The 19032-nt window shown below is 52.0% G+C and overlaps 6 protein-coding genes across 6 annotated transcripts; 3 read left to right on the top strand and 3 right to left on the bottom strand.

Annotated features, from left to right (window-relative positions):
* Positions 1-105: 105 nt before the first annotated feature.
* HD553DRAFT_325741 (uncharacterized protein) lies at positions 106-2092 on the bottom strand (the record flags this gene model as incomplete). Its single annotated transcript, XM_046181642.1, has 3 exons — positions 106-788; positions 844-912; positions 1522-2092. 3 exons carry the CDS (start codon positions 2090-2092, stop codon positions 106-108), a joined length of 1323 nt encoding a protein of 440 aa, XP_046034226.1.
* Positions 2093-3834: 1742 nt separating this feature from the next.
* HD553DRAFT_325740 (uncharacterized protein) lies at positions 3835-4839 on the bottom strand (the record flags this gene model as incomplete). The annotated part of the gene is made up of 2 exons (XM_046181641.1): positions 3835-4670; positions 4755-4839. The coding sequence occupies 2 exons, from the start codon at positions 4837-4839 to the stop codon at positions 3835-3837; spliced, it is 921 nt and encodes a 306-aa protein (XP_046034225.1).
* A 2250-nt stretch (positions 4840-7089) lies between these two features.
* On the top strand, positions 7090-9711 carry HD553DRAFT_316318 (lactate/malate dehydrogenase). The gene is made up of 9 exons (XM_046180607.1): positions 7090-7368; positions 7505-7576; positions 7827-7842; positions 7950-8197; positions 8433-8548; positions 8652-8705; positions 8883-9016; positions 9158-9237; positions 9339-9711. Exons 1-9 carry the CDS (start codon positions 7124-7126, stop codon positions 9388-9390), a joined length of 1017 nt encoding a protein of 338 aa, XP_046034224.1. The 5' UTR covers positions 7090-7123; the 3' UTR covers positions 9391-9711.
* A 36-nt stretch (positions 9712-9747) lies between these two features.
* HD553DRAFT_105197 (GPI mannosyltransferase 1) lies at positions 9748-13536 on the top strand. The gene is made up of 6 exons (XM_046176401.1): positions 9748-10166; positions 11921-12232; positions 12298-12780; positions 12839-13148; positions 13207-13308; positions 13379-13536. The coding sequence occupies exons 1-6, from the start codon at positions 10141-10143 to the stop codon at positions 13511-13513; spliced, it is 1368 nt and encodes a 455-aa protein (XP_046034223.1). The 5' UTR covers positions 9748-10140; the 3' UTR covers positions 13514-13536.
* A 94-nt stretch (positions 13537-13630) lies between these two features.
* Positions 13631-15810, bottom strand: HD553DRAFT_344530 (uncharacterized protein; the record flags this gene model as incomplete). Its single annotated transcript, XM_046182996.1, has 8 exons — positions 13631-13856; positions 13935-13996; positions 14069-14170; positions 14256-14694; positions 14782-14998; positions 15076-15087; positions 15173-15194; positions 15286-15810. The coding sequence occupies 8 exons, from the start codon at positions 15808-15810 to the stop codon at positions 13631-13633; spliced, it is 1605 nt and encodes a 534-aa protein (XP_046034222.1).
* Positions 15811-16414: 604 nt separating this feature from the next.
* HD553DRAFT_351837 (uncharacterized protein) lies at positions 16415-18853 on the top strand. Its single transcript, XM_046183648.1, has 7 exons — positions 16415-16552; positions 16685-17032; positions 17245-17432; positions 17550-18004; positions 18088-18158; positions 18227-18332; positions 18405-18853. Exons 1-7 carry the CDS (start codon positions 16523-16525, stop codon positions 18755-18757), a joined length of 1551 nt encoding a protein of 516 aa, XP_046034221.1. The 5' UTR covers positions 16415-16522; the 3' UTR covers positions 18758-18853.
* Positions 18854-19032: the final 179 nt, after the last annotated feature.

Below are 19032 nucleotides of genomic sequence, written 5' to 3'. Positions count from 1 at the left end.
CCAGCTTTCAAAAGCGAGAGAGATAACGGCATCTTTTTTGTATCCTATCTGCATCGTTGATTCTACCTCTATCGATTGGGTACATAACCTGACAGGCATGAGTAATCATCGCATGGACGACTTTTGGGTAGCAAGAGAGTCGTCGTGTCCCTCCAGACTCGAGTTGGGTTCAAGTGCGACATTCTCAGTCCTGGTGGCCCCAGATCGCGTTGCGCTGCTGCCATCACTCCCAGATTCACCAGACACAGTTGACCCGGGGAAGCCGAACCGTCGCTGCTGTGGGCTATTTCCAACCACTGGTTTTCGCTCGAAACCGAACTCCATGGTGCAGTACAGCGAATGTCCTTTGCTACTAGTCCCATTGCCATCGACGTGACCGCGTCCAATACAGTAAGCTGCAACACACTTGATTCGACTGTTGGAAAGGTGGTCAATCTTGATCGACGGTTCTAGTAGAAGACCGGGATGGTAATTGAGCATGTCCATCGACTCGGTCGCCTGTTCTTCGAGAGTTTGTTTCCAGCCTTCCAATCGCCCGGCTTGTTTCTCGGTATAGAACTCCCGCCACGAGCTGTCTGTCCATTTCTGCAGGTTCTTCCCCCCCAGATCCAGGTGATGAACCTGTACTTCCTGGACTATGGCCTCGAGATTACCGTTCAAATCGTTGCGCAAGGCGGTCCACTTTTCTTCCTCTTGTCCAAACGGGGAGGGCTTATTCAATTCTTCTGCAGCCTCCATCTTAATTTTACCCTTCCAGACTACCCACTTCCACTTGGGTTGATGTTGGTCTGCAAGACCGTCTTAGCGTATTCCGCTTGTTGAGATCGAACTCATAGTACTTACTCAGATCGCTCATCTGTATGACTGTTCGCTTGTATGCCCCGGGCTGCTGCCGATAACCCGCTTGGCAAACTACAGCCTTCGATAGTCATCTCGGCCAAGGAGTTGGACGCTGATGTGGCATCAACAAAAGATGGTTCTTATAGCCGCAAAGATGGTGTAAATGGGAAGCTCCAAGTGATAAGTTCAGCTGATCAGGAGTTACGCAACAAAGGAAGGAACAGCACGGCATCGACTTGTGTCACCTGACGGTGACCTCAGGTCAAGACTAGGAGGGCAAACCACATACATTGATTTCGTTTTCCTGTAGAGAGAGGAGTCAGCTGGTAGAGTCATCGGCCATAGCCATCACGGGATTTGACGACTCTCAACACGCGAATTGGTTTTGCGGTAGGAAACACGCCCCGATATCGAGGGGTTCGTTGATAGTCACCAAGAGGAAGTGCGTTATCCATATGGTATACGTCTTCATGTCAAGCCATCGAAATTGGATGATCCGGAACTAGATTCTGCTTCCCATCTACGCGGTACAAGTAAGAAAGCTGCACAGAAATTGAAGAGCTCAAAGATGCGCATCGTCTTATGAAGTGACCTTTCTCGATTATCCATAGCTACTCTCTATTCACTTCGCCTGATCCGAACTGCCAATGGAAGCCTTGTCGAATTTGTCCTCCAGCTCACTAATGTCTTTCGATGCCGAGAGACCCCCTTGAGTATGGGATGTGGCGGTCCCCGGATCACAACTCATGATGGAGCTGTTGATCGTCGTTGGAGGGCTCATCATCGAGCCCACGTGACCGATTTCGCCGCTCTTTCGGTCTGTCTGCTGCGGAGCGGGCAATGATTTGGACTGTTTGTTTCCGGTACGAACTTTCGATGACCGAGACAGCATGTACGTCGATCCGTCGATGAATTTGATTGTTATTTCGGCTGTGAACCCATCCCTCGTGTTCGGAGACATTGGCTTCACAGATGCCGACTCGACATGACATGCATCCACCATTTCTAGGATATCGATGTGTTCCCCTGCGTCCTCTTTCAGCCAGTCTCTCACTTGAGCGTACTTTGCAGTCCAGTTGTCAGGCGCAGATCCGCTTTCGCGAATCTGGTCGCGAAAATCCGTCATACGATTGATCGCATCGCCCAGATCTCGTTTTAGACTTTGTTCAAGTTGACTTTCTTCTTCCTTCTCCATCCTGACGGCTTCACCTCCGGCAGCAGTCTTGGTCAGCGCAGAGCAAGGGCAGGGCATTGACAACTTGGCTTTGTGAAATGGTAGATGGGTTGGCTTGCGAAGGTGACTGGTAAAGAGAGGGTTTCTACGGAACAGATTGGGAAGAAAGAAATATCAACCCTTGCTCTCTACAGTAAGCTTTATAGCTACCCAGCTTGCCTTATACAAGAGAGCTGATACGTCAAGTACAGAATGCCACGGGTGAAAGAACAAAGGATGCGAAGGATACGTAAGACGCCATCGGCCGATGTCAGGTGACGCAAGCTAGCGACATAAGCCAACGATGGCCGCGAGGAGGATTACGAGGCAGCGGTCTAGCTATTCAAAAGTATGAAAGGATGGCGTCGTCGGCATCAGCTTGGACCACGTGAAGGCTTCGTTGCGACAGTATCACTGCTTGAAAGAACCTCTGCCAGGTCACGACGCCTTCTGGTCAATCGCTTGAACGAGGTCTCGATTGGATGTCATACTGAGATAGAACGACATTCCCTGTAATTTCCAGCGGAGTAACGATGAGTAGGTGAGGATGATTTGTCCAGAAGGATCGCTGCATACTTTCATTGGTGCAGAACCTGTACTGTAATGATGAAACGCGAATTTCGCGCTAAGGTCACCTTGATCATGTGGCCCTCGCGTTCCTTAGGCTACAAGCGGTGGCGACATCTTTCGCCATTGACACTGAGTCTATGGACCATCCTGGTATCATATCCGACTTAGGCTCAACTTGTGACTTGATTTATCGGGGACCCTTGTTTCGCGTGCTGAGATCGAGGTCGGTCAACGGTCAACCTACGGGTAGTCGCGCATTAGGATGAGACAGACAAGTATACGAGGGCATGGTCGATCGGGATAGAGAGACGCTTTGGTTGCACTATCCGTAAGGACTTCCGAGTCGATCTACGAGACAGCTATAGACAATTAGACACTGTGTATTGGTAATATCTAAGCATCATCGACCTCGAGTATCGGCTGTGCCTGTTCGTGTGACGTGAAGAATTTACCATTGATTACAGTTTACCCTTATCAAGGTCACGCAGCCAATTCAAGGAGGAAATATAACCGTATACAGCTTTTTGAGCGTCAACTGTCCCTGCAACCCAGATGTCTACGCTGATGGTAACCTTGCTCCGATCCCAATTCTTCAAGGTAAGGCGTGACATGGAACCCCGTTGACCTGATCTTCAATATTGGAGTGTCTTAGTATTGACGCCACTTTCCATGATCTGTAGACGTTCTTGAGCTTGAGAAGTCTTGGAGAGGTCCCATAACCGGAGGCTGCGCTTCTGCCTAGGAGATACTTTCTGGCATCCGTTATGTCATTCCGTCTCTGTGTATTCGCCGCCAAGCGTTTGATACATGTCGATGGGTGCCTTCAAGTCGTCCATGCTTATCACCCCAGTAAATCTCGGTCATGGGTCTATTGCTGCCGCACAAGACCTGCCAACGATGACGTGACACGGTGGGGGATTTCAGAAGTCGAAGTACTTCGGAAACGACATTCTCCGGCGTCTTGTTGTGTTTCGAAATGATATACACCGAGAAATATTGGCCTTTCTCCTCATTCCTCACAAGTGCCACTTAGCGGACGTATGAGACCATCATCATAGATTAACGACCTTGTTGCGGGCTGTACGAGCTAGCGGTGATACCCTGACAAAGGACAGCGATTGGAACCATCGACAAGGGTATGAGGAGAACAACCAATCACGGTACAAATGGCGATTACGGTGAATGCGAAGCCAATATATCATCTGTCAAGACTATTGCCATTCAAGAGACTCTCGCAACGATCTGGGGTACCAGTCTGACCACATTTCCTCGTGAGCCCCTGCACTTCCGGACGAGTACATGCTCGCAGGTCCAGGTTTACTGTCGGGCCTCGGATGGGCTTGATTGATTGCGGAGGCTGACGTAAACCCCGTCAACGAGCGAAAGATTGAGTTTTTCGTCAGACTTCCTCCGATTGTATGCGTTGTTGTGTCTGAGGATACTGTGTCAGCCTCAGCGACCAGTGGGAATTCGAAGTCCAACATCCCTTCTATCTCTAACAGGTTGAAAGTCGGCTGTGGAACGGCTATCAGGTTGATAGTCGGCTGAGGGATGGCTTTGTAAACAACTTTCACCTCCAATGTGAGCGAGAGATGGACCTCTATCCGATGGGAAGCAATGGAGGAGGAGGAATGGATATTAAAGACACCTTTTGTATTGGGCTCAATACGGTCAATGAACGACTTTGTCGGCCAATACATGTTCGCCGCTTCTTCGAAACATTCCTTGCACGCCTCTTTGATTCGTTCCTCGAGGGGACTTTCAGAGGCAAGGTCGAGTATCGCCTGACGCATTTCCGCTTCGACTTCAGTCCAATCGCTGCGAGGTCCTTTTCGATCAAAGAACCTTGCCAGAGAAGCGAAAATGTGCCGAACGAATAGCCAGCTGGTCCATTTGACCTGGTCCTCCAGGATCTCGAAAACCGCCCGTCTGTCGACCTCATCAATTACTTTTTCCCGAACGAGGGACTCCCAATCTGGGGTTTGGATCTTGATATTACAGCGTTCGCTTTGTGTGAACGCGTCTATCACTCTCTGTTGAAGATAGTCTTTCACACGGAAACAGCTTCCAGAGTGTAAGCTTCGAGTACAGGATCGCACATCCTATTGCGAAACCAATTCATTAAACTCACTCATTCTGTTCCAAAGATAATCCGGCGGGAATCCATTGAAATCGCTATCCTGGAAGTTCAGCACTCTCATGTCTTCAGACGGCATTTGTAATCAACGAGTTCTGATTTTGATAGAATGAAGGATGCTCTCTCAAATTGCGGTGCATGGAGGACATCTTGGTTCTGCACTATATATATGCCTGTGTCGGTTCCTGTATGCGTGATCCACCGGAGGGGTAGTCATGAAAGGAACGCCATCAAGCCAGCTTCTTCGTTATGTCCCATGAGCGGGACGGGACTCGGCCTGCACTCAACAGGGGTCGCTTCGTTTGGGTCAGCTCATAGCTGTGACTACCCATTCATACGCCATCGTCACTGCCATCGGTGAGAATTCAAGAACGCATGCGGTAGTAACGGGGATTATCAGATCCAATTGTGGCTGGGGTCTAGCTTCAGCTAATCAACAATTTTAAAGGACACAGCCAAGCGATTATTATCGCTCAAGCAACAGAGGATATGATCAACCTACCTCTCGCAGTTGGCATTACTGATCAGGGAAGCATTGGAAAAGTCGAGCATATTCGTCAAGGTTGACATGAGACACGAGCTTTGAAGAAGACGTGAAACGCAAAGTTCACGGCATTCTGCGCTTGTATCTTTTATCGGCATGTTCCATCATCGACGTCTGTTCGCGGCTCTAACTGCATGTTTCGTAAGGATACCACAGGAGTTCGAAAACAAGACTCAACTTTATGGTGCAACGAAGCATATGAGCATGGGTCCAGCGAATGGCGTCGATAGGGGTCAATCCAGTCGGCTGATCGAATTTACAAGTTTACCTTCAGCAAGATACCTCACCGTGTTTTTGGAAAGGATAGCAAAGTGATTCATTACGAGAGTATCTTTCACTCCTTGATCGGTCATCCTCACGAAGAGAACGTAGATTCGTAGGTGTCTTGCATCGCATGAGGCTATAATCCAGCTACGTGTCCACCATGTTCGATCACGACCTCCACATCCGAGACACCGCACTGTCGCCATAATCGCTCGCGATCGACTGAATAAGTTCCAGGCTTGCAACAAGTCTCTGACAGGACTATAATCTCACACAATCATATCTCGAACAGTCGACAGACAAGCCATGTGCAGCTAGCCTGCATCAGATTACGATGCTTTCCTCACCTTCGACACTGTCCTCGATTGTTGAATGTCGCCCCATCAAGTGATCTACCCAATGCTTCACCTCACACTTGTAAATCTTCAAGCAGCCTTTCATCCTCGACTCACCGCAAAGTACGATTCCAGCTTAGTATTCCACCTGCTAATTCTTCAAGGCCTTGTATCAGGATTGGCTTGAATGTGACGGTTTACCGTAGCAAGATGATGAGCTAGAGAAAGTACGAACAGCAACACGCGCGCCATACGCAAGAAATTCTTCTACCAAGGCTGGATGTTACGTGCTACAGGGTTGAGACATTACTGCGCGGAGCACATCGAAGCGATCGTGCCTTCCGGGTCCGGATACGAAATGGCTCTCGTTTCCAATTCTGTGACGAAAGAGACCCTGTTTTCGTGATCGCGCTGGTTTGCAAGGCTCCAAGGCCTACTCTCCCAGCTGTAGTCGTAGCCCCAGTCCGGTACAGGCTTACAGGAAGGGTCGACCCCCTGTCGATAAGAAACTTTCCACTTTCGCGACCAGATGAATCGGGCCAAAGTATTCTGCCCCTCATCATCTGTGAAAGACAAGGTCACAGAGATTTGAATCGCCTTGGAGACGTTCACCGCAGAGACGGATGAACTTTCAACCTTGGGATCCACAAGTCCTTCACACTCGAGGTCTTGAAGACTCTGTCTTGCTGCTTGAGTAAGCTCCGTCTCACGAATTGCCATGTTTGGTCTCGACAATGCCCTATGCCAGCAGTCTGCCCATTCGAGCAAGGAGCGCCGATGGTCGCATTTCTCGAGCGTCTAGGCCTTTATATCCCTCCTGATAGCGGTGAACTGTTGCTCGACAAGCTCTTGCATCGTTGCTGTGAGCTGAGGCCAGCGATCGGACCCATTCGCCAGTTTCGGTTTGCTCATTGCATGCAGTTCTCTCAGAGTACCCTATTCGAAGGTCATCTCCTCCAGGGCTCGAAGCTCGCAAGGACCGAAGCATCATACCTGAAACGCCAAACATCTATCGTCGTCGTTGTTTCGGAATGTTTCGGACGATTCTTTTTCGCTTTCTCACGCGTTTCGCATCGACTTGTTCCGCGTTTGGCCAGCGAGTCCGGCCGTTTCCCCCAACATCATCGACATCGAACATCGAGACCATCTCGATCGACCAACCACACACACCAACTTCTCCCCACCCAAGACAACTACATAACCAAGTACTCTCCCTCAAAATGTTCGCCCGATCCGCCCTCAAATCCACCACCCTCCGATCCTTCTCCACCTCGGCCCGTGCCGAGCGCAAAGTCGCCGTCCTCGGCGCTGGCGGTGGGATCGGACAGCCCCTCTCCCTCTTGCTCAAGACCGACCCCCTCGTCACCGGGTTGAGCTTGTACGATATCAGGGGAGCCCCCGGTGTCGCTGCTGATATTAGCCATGTCAACACTCCGGCTGTTACCAAGGGTTACGAGCAGGCCGAGTGAGTCGCGAGCGCAGCGAGCAGAGTCTTCGAGCAGAGTCTCTTCATTGGCGTATCTTGCGACCTGCACATCTAACTAACTCATACTCTCCCCCTGCGCTTTACATCGACCTCGCCTATACTCGACCTTATGTAGCCTCGCCTCCGCCCTCGCCGGCGCCGAAGTAGTCGTCATCCCCGCCGGTGTCCCCAGGAAGCCCGGTATGACGTGAGTCTCTTGGCCCCCTTGCCTTCAGTGTTGTTTTTCTCCTATGGGCGATCTTATGGGTTATGTTTATTGGGAATGAAGAACGAGAAGAGGAGAGCTGATCGTCTTTCTCTGTGTTTTGTTTTGGTATTGGTGGTGGGGATCGTTATCGTGATCGTGATCGCGATGATCGATCGTGTCGCCCGGTAAATCGTTCAACGCGCGGATCGTGGAATCTGGATCTTGGATCTTGGGCGATTCGATGAGTTAGCCGAGACGACCTCTTCGTGAGTCCTCCGACTTCCTCACTCATATGTTTTACCCGAGTGCATCAGCTGATCCTGATCATCCCTCCCTCCCTCATCTCTACGCCCACCCACCCACCCACCCGCAGAACACCAACGCCTCGATCGTCCGCGACCTCGCCAAAGCAACCGCCGAACACGCCCCCTCAGCGATGGTCCTGATCATCTCCAACCCCGTCAACTCGACCGTCCCCATCTTTGCCGAGGTCTTGAAGAAGCACGGCGTGTTCGACCCCAAGCGTTTGTTTGGTGTGACCACTTTGGACGTTGTTAGGAGTAGTACCTTTTTGAGCGAGGTTCAGGGGACGAAGCCTAAGGATACGGATGTTACCGTTGTGTGAGTCCGGGCGGGTTTTCACGGGGTTGGGAAAGCGGGGAAAGCTATTCTCGGGAATTATCACTGACGCTTTTTTTCCCTCCCTCCTTGCAATACCTAACTCCCCTCATTCTCCTCTTGGCCTACTTTCTCCTATTCCTACAATCCTTCGATTACCAACCGATGATGACACTTTATCAACCCCCACGTCGACCCCCGCGACCCCCGTCCAATCGACACCACTCGATATTTATAGCGGAGGCCACTCCGGTGTGACCATCGTCCCCCTCCTCTCCCAGACCTCGGTCGCCAAGGGTGTCCAGGGTGAGCCTTACAAGGCTCTCGTCAAGAGGATCCAGTTCGGTGGAGACGGTCAGTAGTAGTGTCGCCGCGTCTTCTTTTTATTACCCCTGCCTAAAAATGTGAATTTGAGGCGGATGACTGATATTTTAATGAATGTGTTGGTTGGGAATAGAGGTCGTCCAGGCCAAGGCTGGTGCCGGGTCTGCTACCCTCTCCATGGCTTACGGTACGTCCGGCCTTTCTCACTAAAATTACTACATGCCTGTGGAATCGTTTGGTCTGACCTCGTTTGACCTTCTTCTGACATCCTTCCCGCTTTCCCCCTCATGATCGTCACCACCACCACAAACATCCACACACCTCCCGCTACACGCGCGCGTAACCAACGCGACTCTCGTCGTAGCCGGAGCCTTGTTCGCCAACTCGGTCATCCGAGGTATGAACGGCGAAAAGGGCGTCGTCACTCCTACTTTCGTCAAGAGCCCGTTGTACGAGGACCAGGGGATCGAGTACTTTTCTAGCAACGTCGAGTTGGGCGTGAGTCGCGGCGTTTTTTCTTCTTTCCCTTTTAACTATCACCACCTCCGTTTCGATGACGGTGGTGGTGTTGAGGATGTCAAGGATTGGAGGAGGTTGGCTGATCTTGCCTCTGTGTGATATATGATGCGCTGCGCGCAGACCTCGGGTGTGGAGAAGATCCACTCGGTCGGTTCGCTCTCTGCCGAGGAGGAAGAGCTCCTCGCCGCTTGTCTTCCCGAGTAAGTCCCCGCGCCTCTTGAGCCTCAATACCAAGAATCTGTCGCATAGCTGATACTGACCCTAATCTCGCTTTTCTTGTGACTTCCCGCCGATCTCGTAGCTTGAAGAAGAACATCGCCAAGGGTATCGAGTTCGTCAAGAACTCTCCCTAAATTCACTTGACCGATCCAACCGCTCGTTGGAATCGGATCGGGTTTGAAGTTTGCGAGGTTTTGACTTGAAGAAAAGGAGAAAAAATTGACTTGAAGAAAAGGAGAAAAAAGCGAAAATACATAAGAAAAGGAGAGAATCTAGAAGAGAAAGCTGGACAGCCGGGGTGTTTTTTTCGTTTCAGAGTTTTCGTTTCGATGGCTTGTTCTTGCGAGCTCTTGTCGGATGAAATAGGATGAAATGAACATTCCTTGTGACACAATATCGTTCTTGCTGGTGTCACCTTGTGGTGTTAATGATGTTATCGATGACGTAACGCATTCCCCCTAACCAAAGGAGATCATCAATTATCAAAGGGGAACTAACTCTTCATCAAACCTTGCATATCACCCTCGTTGTATAACTTGTCCATCCGCCCTGGATGTACAATCACAACCTCCTCTTCCTCTTCTTCATCTTGACATCCTACAATCACTTGACCCTAGCTCATAGCGGTGACATCATGTCAACACCCATCGACCCGGCAAACCTGCCCGACAGACGCGATCCTCTTCCCCTGCACTCCGACCCCGATCAGACGCTGTCTGGTCTCAAGATCGACAACCAGGTGGAAGATGATGGGTTGGACGAAGCTGTTCGGAGGATACGGGATGAAGAGGGGGAGGTCTTGACGAGTAAGAATCAGGGGATCAGTAGTGTGGCTGGCAAGGGAAAGGGGAAAGGGAAAGGAGTGGTCTTCGCCAACAGCCATAATGACGAGATGCAGAAAGAACCATGGGTGAGTATCTACCTACTTCTGTCGTCATCATCATGTCTCCTCCTGTCAACTAGGAGATGCAACGATCGGAAACCTAGAAACCTAGAAATCTGACCGAGCCTTATCATATGATCTTGTCTTACTGCCATCCTCATCCTCATCTTCATCCTCGTCATCCTACTTACTATCGGATGATGGAATCATATCATCGAAAACGGGATCGGGATTGACAACGGTAACACACAACACATAACTCTTAACAGGACCTAGCATACAAATTAGGCCTAGCATCCATGGAAGCCGATACCTGGCTAGTCCAGCCATCCTGGTTCGAACACCGACCAGGGTCAGGGTCCGGTTCTAGCTCAAAGTCTCAGAACCAACCTCCTCCCGCCGCTCCAGCGTTCAATACCGTCTTTCCCCTCGGCTCTGGCAGCTCCAACAAAGAGAACAAAGATAACATAGAGGAGGAAGAACCTCAACTCTACGTCGGTCACACCCCTATCGACCTCCGGAAAGACCGGACTTTGAAGGCTGTTTATTTGGACCGGATCTGGGAGATCTTGGAACGTGTTAATCCTGATCGGGGGAGATACGGAGAGACGAAAGAGAAGAAAGAGGAAAAGAAGGAGGAGAAGGAAGAGGGGAACACAGGGGGGAAGAAAGAAGAGGGTAAAGGTAAAGGGAACAAACGAGGGGTGGTCGGGGAAAAGGGGTGGGATTGGAACGGCGTATACACTGATCGGGGGGCTAAGGATCAGACGTTGTTGTTTTACATCGATGTGGTAAGTCGCTTGACATCAGTGCTTTGATATCTGAACTTCGTGTGGAGGCAGTGTAGCTGATTGCTAAGGACGATGATTACCCTCGTTGACAGAAACACAACCCCGCCGCTGCAGAGATCATGTGGCCATACCTCGTGAAAGCGCTCGAACCCTTCCGACAAAGAGGATACCTCACCACTTTCACCCGCGATTCCCCCAGCTCCCCAATCACTCAGGGGAAAATGTCCATCGGACCGTTGACGATCATAGGAACCGGTGACACCCCGATCCTCAGGGTCCTAGAACAAAACCCTAGAGACATTTTCATCGATGCGCCCCTCTTGGCTTTGGACAGACCGATCGTCTACACAGACCCTACGTCGGGCGACTTGCAACTGCTCGACTGGCACCCTACATACGCACCCGTCGCCTCGGGGAAATTCCCTCTGCAAGCCTACCTGGCCGAGACCGTCTCCCTCGCCCTCCCCTTCTCCCTTCAAACGCTGGACAACATCCCTTTTCCCAACCTTACCCTCCCCGCCAGCCTCAACCCCAGCGCGGTCATCTCCAGCGTAGCCGCGCACATCAAGCTAGCCCACTCGAAAGGCATCGAAGCGAGATGGTGGGGCGTCGTCAGTTGGCCTAGGAGGATCAGGTGGAGGATGTGGAGGAGGCTCAAGGCGCTCGGAGCGGATTGGATCAATGCGGACGAGTTGGAGGAGGTGGCCGAGTTTCTCCGGGGCGGGCGTGAGCCCGAAGACGAGGACGAGGATCAAGAGGGGGATGGGTACGAGGACTGGGTGGAGGTTGGGAAGAGGGGAAGTAAGGAGTAGGTCTCTAGTCGTCGTGGGTTCCCTGTCTCTCTCCCTAGAAAGTCTGCGCGCGGTTGTAACGACCTGATTTTGATGATAACGATATATGATGAAATAGCTTGTTGACCCTGTATTGTTTCTTCTTCTTGCCCTTCTTTCCACCTGACCCGTGACGGTTTATCCGATCGCGCTCCGACAGTCGACTTACCGGAGCTGCTCTGGTCGCGACTGGAGGCACCACTGCATGGTACTACCGATCTTCCCTTAGCTCGACCGGACATCGGACCCTAAACAAGGCAATTCAGCACGCCATCCCGCTATCGTTCATCATCCAGCTGGGTCTGATCGTCTTTGGCGAATACCAAGATCGACACTCGGATGTCAAGTACACCGATATCGACTATCGAGTTTTCAACGATGCGGTCCGATGTCTCTGGACCGGGTGTGGGCAGGGCGATCGGGGTGTTGCTAGCGGGTTCGCGAATCGTTGGCTCGGAGGAGCGATCGGCGAGTGAGTCGGCTGCGCAGGGACATCCACCTGTCTGATGATCGCTGAATGCTTGCCGATCATGTCAGCCCGTACGCTCGATCGACTTATCGATACACGCCTCTCTTGGCCGGCATCTTATCCCCAATCTGGCTCTTGCCCGACCCTCTCGGCGCATTCTCCGGCAAGCTCCTGTTCTCCTTCGTCTCATCATACATCATCCCACCTCTGCTATTACGCCGGCCAATCAACGCATCGCCTACTCTCGTGCACATGATTTGGACGCTCAACCCCATGATCCTGAATATCAACACGCGGGGATCATCCGAATCCCTGTTGATCGCCATGGTCTTGCTTTCCGTGGTCGCCATCAAGAAGGCTCAATATGGTCGGGCGGCTATGCTGTGGGCTTTGAGTGTGCACTGGAAGGTCTACCCCATCATCTACGGCGGCCCGATTCTGATCGAGCTACACAAGGCGGACAGAGGGCAATTTTTCTCATGGAATAAAGTGCGCTTCGCACTCTTCAGCGCCAGTACCTTTTCCGCCTTGAGCGCGTTTTGTTTCGCCATGTAAGTTGAACGGTTATGAGCAGAATGGACCGTGACAACTGAAACAACCCTTTCGCAGCTGGGGTCACCCATTCTTGGAACATACCTATCTGTACCACGTAGGAAGGCTCGATCATCGACACAACTTTTCGGCCTACTTTTACCCCATTTACCAGGCGATGTTCGGCGCGACCACTACAACGCCCCAGTCGCAATCCACCTTGAACGCTCTCGTCGCCATCGCTCGACATCCAATCTCCGCTTTCATCCCGCAGATGGTGGCGACGATGACAGCTGGCTTCGTTTTGGCACGGCGATACGACTTCGTGTTCGCCTGCTTTGTCCAGACGGTCGTATTCGTCACCTTCAACAAGGTCTGCACATCGCAGGTAAGCGGTGGCGAGCCTTTTGAAAAGGTAGCCGAGTTGAAACCGCTGCGTATGACAGTACTTTTTGTGGTACCTCTTCTTCCTGCCGGTGGTGATACCCCGTCTGCACCTGTCCAAGGGCAAGGCGATGGCTATCCTTGGAAGCTGGATCGGCGCGCAGGTATGCCATTGATCGCACTACATATTCAGTTTTGGCGAGCTGACCAGTAGATATATCCTCGATACGGCAGGCCGTCTGGCTCTCCATCGCATACAAGCTGGAATTTTTGGCGGAGAACGTCTTCTTCCCGCTGTGGTCAGCTGGTCTCTTATTCGTGGTGGTCAATACCTGGTGCATCGGTGCCATCATCCATGCATATCGATGAGGCGTAGTCGATGTGCGGGAACTCGGCCGTGTATACATCTATTCAATTATGACGCGAGAAATGACGTCGCCCTGATGTTGTATTGATACAATAATGCTTCTGTAGGAGATACCCTGCTCATCGCCCTCCTTTCCACCCCGGCGTCCCTGGCCACATGCCAGGTTCCTCCTCTGGGTACAAAGGGTTGGCCCTCGCCGGGACATAGTCTGGTTTCCCGGTTGCCAATATCGACCTGACTTGCTTGGCGACAAAGCTGGCGTCGATCTCGATGTGGTCGCTGTTGACCACAGGGTTTTCGGGATCTATGCAGCCTCGGATCCCGCATTCGGCTGGCGCGCACATCCTACCCAGAGCAACGCAGGATGTTCAGCTGCTCAACGGGCGAGATCTGAGAGATGAGGAGGCATGCTTTCACACTCACGTGTCTGCGTTGACGATCCAATGGGGGATTCCGTTCCCTTCCGCCAGAGGCCCAAAATCGTTCTGCCGAGAGCAAGAATGAAGAAAGACTTGTCAGTGAATGGCCAGTAGTTTCGGTGAATGTACCGGGCTCACAAATCGACACCAGTTGGGCTGGAACTCGAACACCCCACTGTGCGGTCCCGGGTTCATCCAGAGGGCGTTGGTCAGACCGTTCCCATGCACGCTGATCAGGATCTGTATGCAAGGCACACCAAGGGAGAACTTTATTTAGCTACCTCGCCTCGCCTGAAAGAGGCAGAAAAAGCAGCCCCAGACTGACCGAAGTCCTGCCCATGATCGCAATCTGGTCTTCCACCGACCGCTCTTCAAACTCCTCCACATTGACCTCGGCCAGCTTTTCCTTCCTGATCCGATCCAGCTCTTTCATCAGATCATCATGACTTTCATCTGTCAACCTCCTCGTCGTCGTCTGCCGAGTGATATAAGTGATCACCGGCAACTTTGTCTTCGGTGCTCCTTCCTTCGTCCGCTCAACCGGGATCGGGCCTTTATAATCCGCCAACAGACGTTCCCTTAGCGGTTGAAACCAGTTCTTGGGGACGTCTAGTCGGAAAGCGTCCCCCCACGGCTTGTAGGACGAGGTAGGACCTGCGTGGCCACCGAACCGGTCGGCCAGGATGACGGTCTCGAACCGATAAATGGTATCGCTGTTCATGCGGTCCTCCCAGTCTTCCAGGGTCTCGATGACGGCATTGGGGCTATATACCATATAATCGGATCGATCCCAGACGCAGGGAATGATGAGCTAATCAACGTATACCCTCTCTCCGAACGCCGGGACTCACAAAAGCTTCTTCGTATACCACAAATTCAACCCCTGTCTATCCCTCCACCCCCCTTCCCACGTACTCAGATCCTCATAATCGAACATATGATCGTCCACGTGCATGAAGATGAACCTATCCGGATCCGGGATCGCTTGGAGCGGTATAGAGTTTTTAGTGAAGAGGTTCGTGTAGACTCTCCAGGCTCCGGTGAATGCTTCGCCGATCCAGTGGTAGACTATGGTGGAGAAGAGGAAAGATAGGTGAGATGTGGTGACCAGGACGAGACGAGCGGGAGGCAGCGGATGGACTTACAGTGATTGACGACTGTTCAGTCAATCAAAAACGACGTGTCGAGATGGGTCAGCTTCGGAGCCTCTAGGTCTCTTTCGCATCACGTCGAAAGGCTTACATTTCTTGTCATTATTCACGAACTGCCACCAAAAGAGAAACGAGTCAAGATCAGCTCAGACCACCAAAGCAGCGTGACGCAGTTGACAAGTTAAAAAGACTGAAAACACTCACTGAGATACCCTTAACTACCTGAACCTTGCCCACATCGAACCTTTTGACCGCCTCCTCCGGGGTAATAAAAGCATCATGGATCATCCCCTTAGGGAAATTCCCTATAATCGGCTCCCTCCTAACCTCGAGCATCTCCACAGGCTTCGGGACCTCTACCGGTCGGTTTTCTATGAAAGCGATATGGTCGAGATTTTTAGGGATCTCGTGCGGGGAATCGGTGAGGATGAGGTAGATCCCCTTGTGGAAGTACAGGTCCCGGAAGACTGTATACCCTGGGGCATGATTGAGAATTTGAGTTAGGGGGATGGAGTTCCTGAGTAGACGGGTTCGGGGGAGAGGGTAGGGGAGGCCTCCGTGTCCTTCCGCATCCTGTCCATTCAGGCTGGATTCGAACCCTGATACCGACGAAGACGAAGACCCTGAAGGATGATGGTCCCTCCAATAAAAGTTGATCACCAAAAAGGTGAGGAGGACGACCAACCCCCTTTTGATCGCGTTCAGGGTTCCTCGGGGGAGAGACCTCATCTGAACCGGTAAGCGTTTGGTGATAGAGCTCGTCGAAGTCGAGGTCGAGATCGGGATTGAAGTTTCTGGGGGTGGGGACGACCGGCGGGTGAACCTATCTCGCGGTAAGGAATTACGAGATGTTGGAAGCATAACAATTGTCGATCTTCCGGTCGATACGTCAGGATCTTGCCGTGCACGCACAGGAGTCGAAAGATGAAACGGACCGAGAGAGGATGGTCGATGAACTCTGGACAGTGCGGCAGTCGATCATCAATCGAAGGGGACCAGCCACCCTGCCGTAACCGAGTGATGACGGCATGGGTGGGCGACGGCATCTTTTCCGCGCTAGAAAGTGCCCTGAAGGCCTCAGCGTGACAGACCGGGATGTGATGTCTCGGTTTCGGATCACCCCAGCCTTTGTCCGTTTCTACGACACCCGAGTCAGGTTTCTGATCAATTCGGTTCCTGTGACAGGTGCCGCCGCCATGAGGAGATCACGTAATTTCTTCCACGATCGCCGCGTGGGTGGGACCTTGCAGTCCTGTGAACCGAGCCGAATGTCCGTCCCTCGAGTAATGCCAGTCAGCATATTCGTTTCTGACTGGGGTCATACAGCGAAATGGACCAGCCTTCCGATCGATACTCCAATATCGGAGGATCAGTCTGATTCGTGACCAGATCCAGTTCGTGCCGTAATTTTCTCGTCTAGCAGCGTGAAGTCTCTGGCAAGATGGTCAACAACACGCTCAACTTCAGGCCGGTCAGTAGTCTTCCCGATTGCTCTTCCCATTCCTCCCTCCTTCCCCCATCCATCCCATCCCGTCTCCCCATCCTTATCGACGCAACACAGCTGATCACCACCTCCTCGATGCCGTTCAAACCTATCAAACAGCTGCTCAGGCAAAAGAAACGTCTCTTCTGGCTAGCCGTCTGGTGCACGACCGCTTATCTGCTCTTGACCGAGCTCAGGGGGTACCACCAATCTCAATCTCATCCCGCCGACCCGATCTCGTTGGCGAAGAAAGAGGTCAACTCGAAATTGAAGCAGGCGACCAAGTTCCGCTCGTCCTCCAGTAACAACAATAATAATAACAATGCGCACCCCGCTTCCGGTCCAAAGTCGAAGTCGATCCAGGGCGAGGGATATTGTTCAGAGAAAGAATACCTAGAAGGATCATGGGTCAAACGACAGGTGCCGTTGAGGGATTTTAAGGAGGTTAGGGAGGCTTTTGGGTTACAGGTCAGTCCCGGCTCATCGTTACCTCCCCCACTTCTTCTCTTGAGGAACGTATCGGGGTATCGAGCGTTTCTAGTTGTTCGTGTGTGACCTTTTTTTCGAGTCCGTAGCTTATCTGGAACTTCTGTCTTTTCATCTCTCGTTCGATCTGTCCCACTGTCCCACTGTATCACCTCCCTACCACCCCATTTCTCTCCACGAACCCCCCAAAAAAGGACCTAACCGAGCTCAAATGTCACGCAGTCGACGACGCAGCCCCCCGTCTCCCCCCCGACCCCGAATACACAGCCCGGGTCCTAGAAACAGCTCAATACGAATGGAACACGACGAACGGGTGTAAGAAGTATGCGTTTGATAGGATGGCTTTTGCTAAGAGGTGTTTGAGGGCTAAAGCTGGGGTTACGTGAGTCGAGCCTCTTGGCTAGCACTGAATATCATACAAGGTGATCTTGATGCGGTCTTGGCTGATATCGTGGTGGAACTTTGATATCGCTTCGCTTTGCTTCGATCCGCTTCGCAGGTTCATCGGCGACTCGTTGACCGAACACACTTGGCACGTAATAACCGGCCTCATGGTCGGTTCCGACGAACTCTTCTGGTGGGACGGTACTCCGGACCACAACTTCCGTCTCATGCTCCGAAAGGACCATCCTCTCGCCATCCCCCTCCTGGACGCAGCTAGGGTGGGACACGACCGCGCCGACACCCCCTTGGCTTCGTTTTATCGGGACCACCACGTCATGTCCCGGGACGAGATGGATGCCGCTTTCGCTGGCGTACAAGGATACCTACCCTTCAAGGAGAGGAGCGAGGAACAATTGAAGGTGAAATGGGTGTTCGAGGAGACGAAATGGTGGAGGTGGTGGCAAAAAAAGTTCACCACGCCGATCGGGTACGACCTGGGGAAGCTCTTACCTCAGGGTCCGGTCAGGCCGGAAAAGAGCGTCTTGATCTTCAACGTCGGACCGCATTGGAGTGAGTCGACCAGATTAGAACGGGTTTGAACCTGAGGGTTACGCAAGGACGTTCTGACTGACACTGTTGCGTCTTTTGTCTAGGTCGAGGTGAATTGGCGGCCGATCCTGAGCAGATGAGCTTTAACGCGGTCGCCGATGGGTATACCAAACTGGTCAGTATTGTTGCGACGAGGGAGAAATCGGGCGGTTTGCTGATTCGCCTTGTCTCTTTCTCCCGTAGGTCGCTGGGGTTCTGGAGAAGCTGCGTACTCTGCCTCGGAACGAGATATTAGCCTTCTGGCGAGCGGTCTCTCCGGGAGATCCTGAATGTGAACAATATCCTGAACGTAAGTGTTCCAGACCAGGCAGACGATTACTTCGTTTCGAATGATTACTCATTCGCCTCTCAATGCTCGTAGCCGTCAACAATCGTACCACGCACTTTTCGGTCAACAACCCCCTGGCCGAACAGTTTAACTGGAACGCTTACCCGGAAATGAATCGACATACCTCTTCCCGGCTATCATACCAGCCTTCCACCAGTTCTGTCCGACTCCGACCATCTCCCGAACCCCTGAGATACCTGGACGTCTGGCCGCTCAGCGTCACTCGACCTGACGCCCACCTGAAGCCCGCCATCGACTGTATGCATTATTGCATCCCCTCGGCGCCCAACGAGTGGATCAGTTTTCTCTGGCACCTCATGGTCATTGATGCGGCCAACGATGACTATATAGATCAGGAGCCGATCTTGCCGATTCCCGCGACGTAGATGACAAATGCTTTCTGGTCGAGGTTTGAGCTGCATGTATATTCGCTGTCTCGTAACATTCATTAAACGGAACTTATGATATTGATAATGGATCAGTTTCGTGTAAGGCCTCTGTGACTTGGCTGTCTTCTCGTTTCCTACGATCTGAAGGAAGGATTGGGCGAATTTGCTGTGAGCGATCGGAAGTGACACATTGTCGTGCTCGAACTAGACACAGCAGAGTTTGGACTCGAAAACCAGTCAATCTCACTCATCCATAGCCACAGATCCAGTAT

This window comes from Filobasidium floriforme (assembly GCF_021052385.1).
Source record: "Filobasidium floriforme strain CBS 6241 chromosome Unknown HD553scaffold_20, whole genome shotgun sequence".
NCBI lineage: Eukaryota > Fungi > Basidiomycota > Tremellomycetes > Filobasidiales > Filobasidiaceae > Filobasidium > Filobasidium floriforme.
Note: the sequence above shows the minus strand (reverse complement) of the source record. Positions and strands in the feature narration are given on the sequence as shown.

Excerpts from the sequence above, each read along its gene's own strand:
- HD553DRAFT_316318 (XM_046180607.1), top strand. The coding sequence starts at position 7,124 with ATGTTCGCCCGATCCGCCCTCAAATCCACCACCCTCCGATCCTTCTCC. Across the intron at positions 8,549-8,651 it reads GATCCAGTTCGGTGGAGACG|AGGTCGTCCAGGCCAAGGCT; the intron begins GTCAGTAGTAGT and ends GGTTGGGAATAG. Across the intron at positions 9,238-9,338 it reads CTCGCCGCTTGTCTTCCCGA|CTTGAAGAAGAACATCGCCA; the intron begins GTAAGTCCCCGC and ends CCGATCTCGTAG.
- HD553DRAFT_105197 (XM_046176401.1), top strand. The coding sequence starts at position 10,141 with ATGACGAGATGCAGAAAGAACCATGG. Across the intron at positions 10,167-11,920 it reads AGATGCAGAAAGAACCATGG|TCGACTTACCGGAGCTGCTC; the intron begins GTGAGTATCTAC and ends GCGCTCCGACAG. Across the intron at positions 13,309-13,378 it reads GAAGCTGGATCGGCGCGCAG|GCCGTCTGGCTCTCCATCGC; the intron begins GTATGCCATTGA and ends TCGATACGGCAG.
- HD553DRAFT_351837 (XM_046183648.1), top strand. The coding sequence starts at position 16,523 with ATGGTCAACAACACGCTCAACTTCAGGCCG. Across the intron at positions 16,553-16,684 it reads ACACGCTCAACTTCAGGCCG|CTGCTCAGGCAAAAGAAACG; the intron begins GTCAGTAGTCTT and ends CCTATCAAACAG. Across the intron at positions 17,033-17,244 it reads GGGAGGCTTTTGGGTTACAG|GACCTAACCGAGCTCAAATG; the intron begins GTCAGTCCCGGC and ends CCCCCAAAAAAG.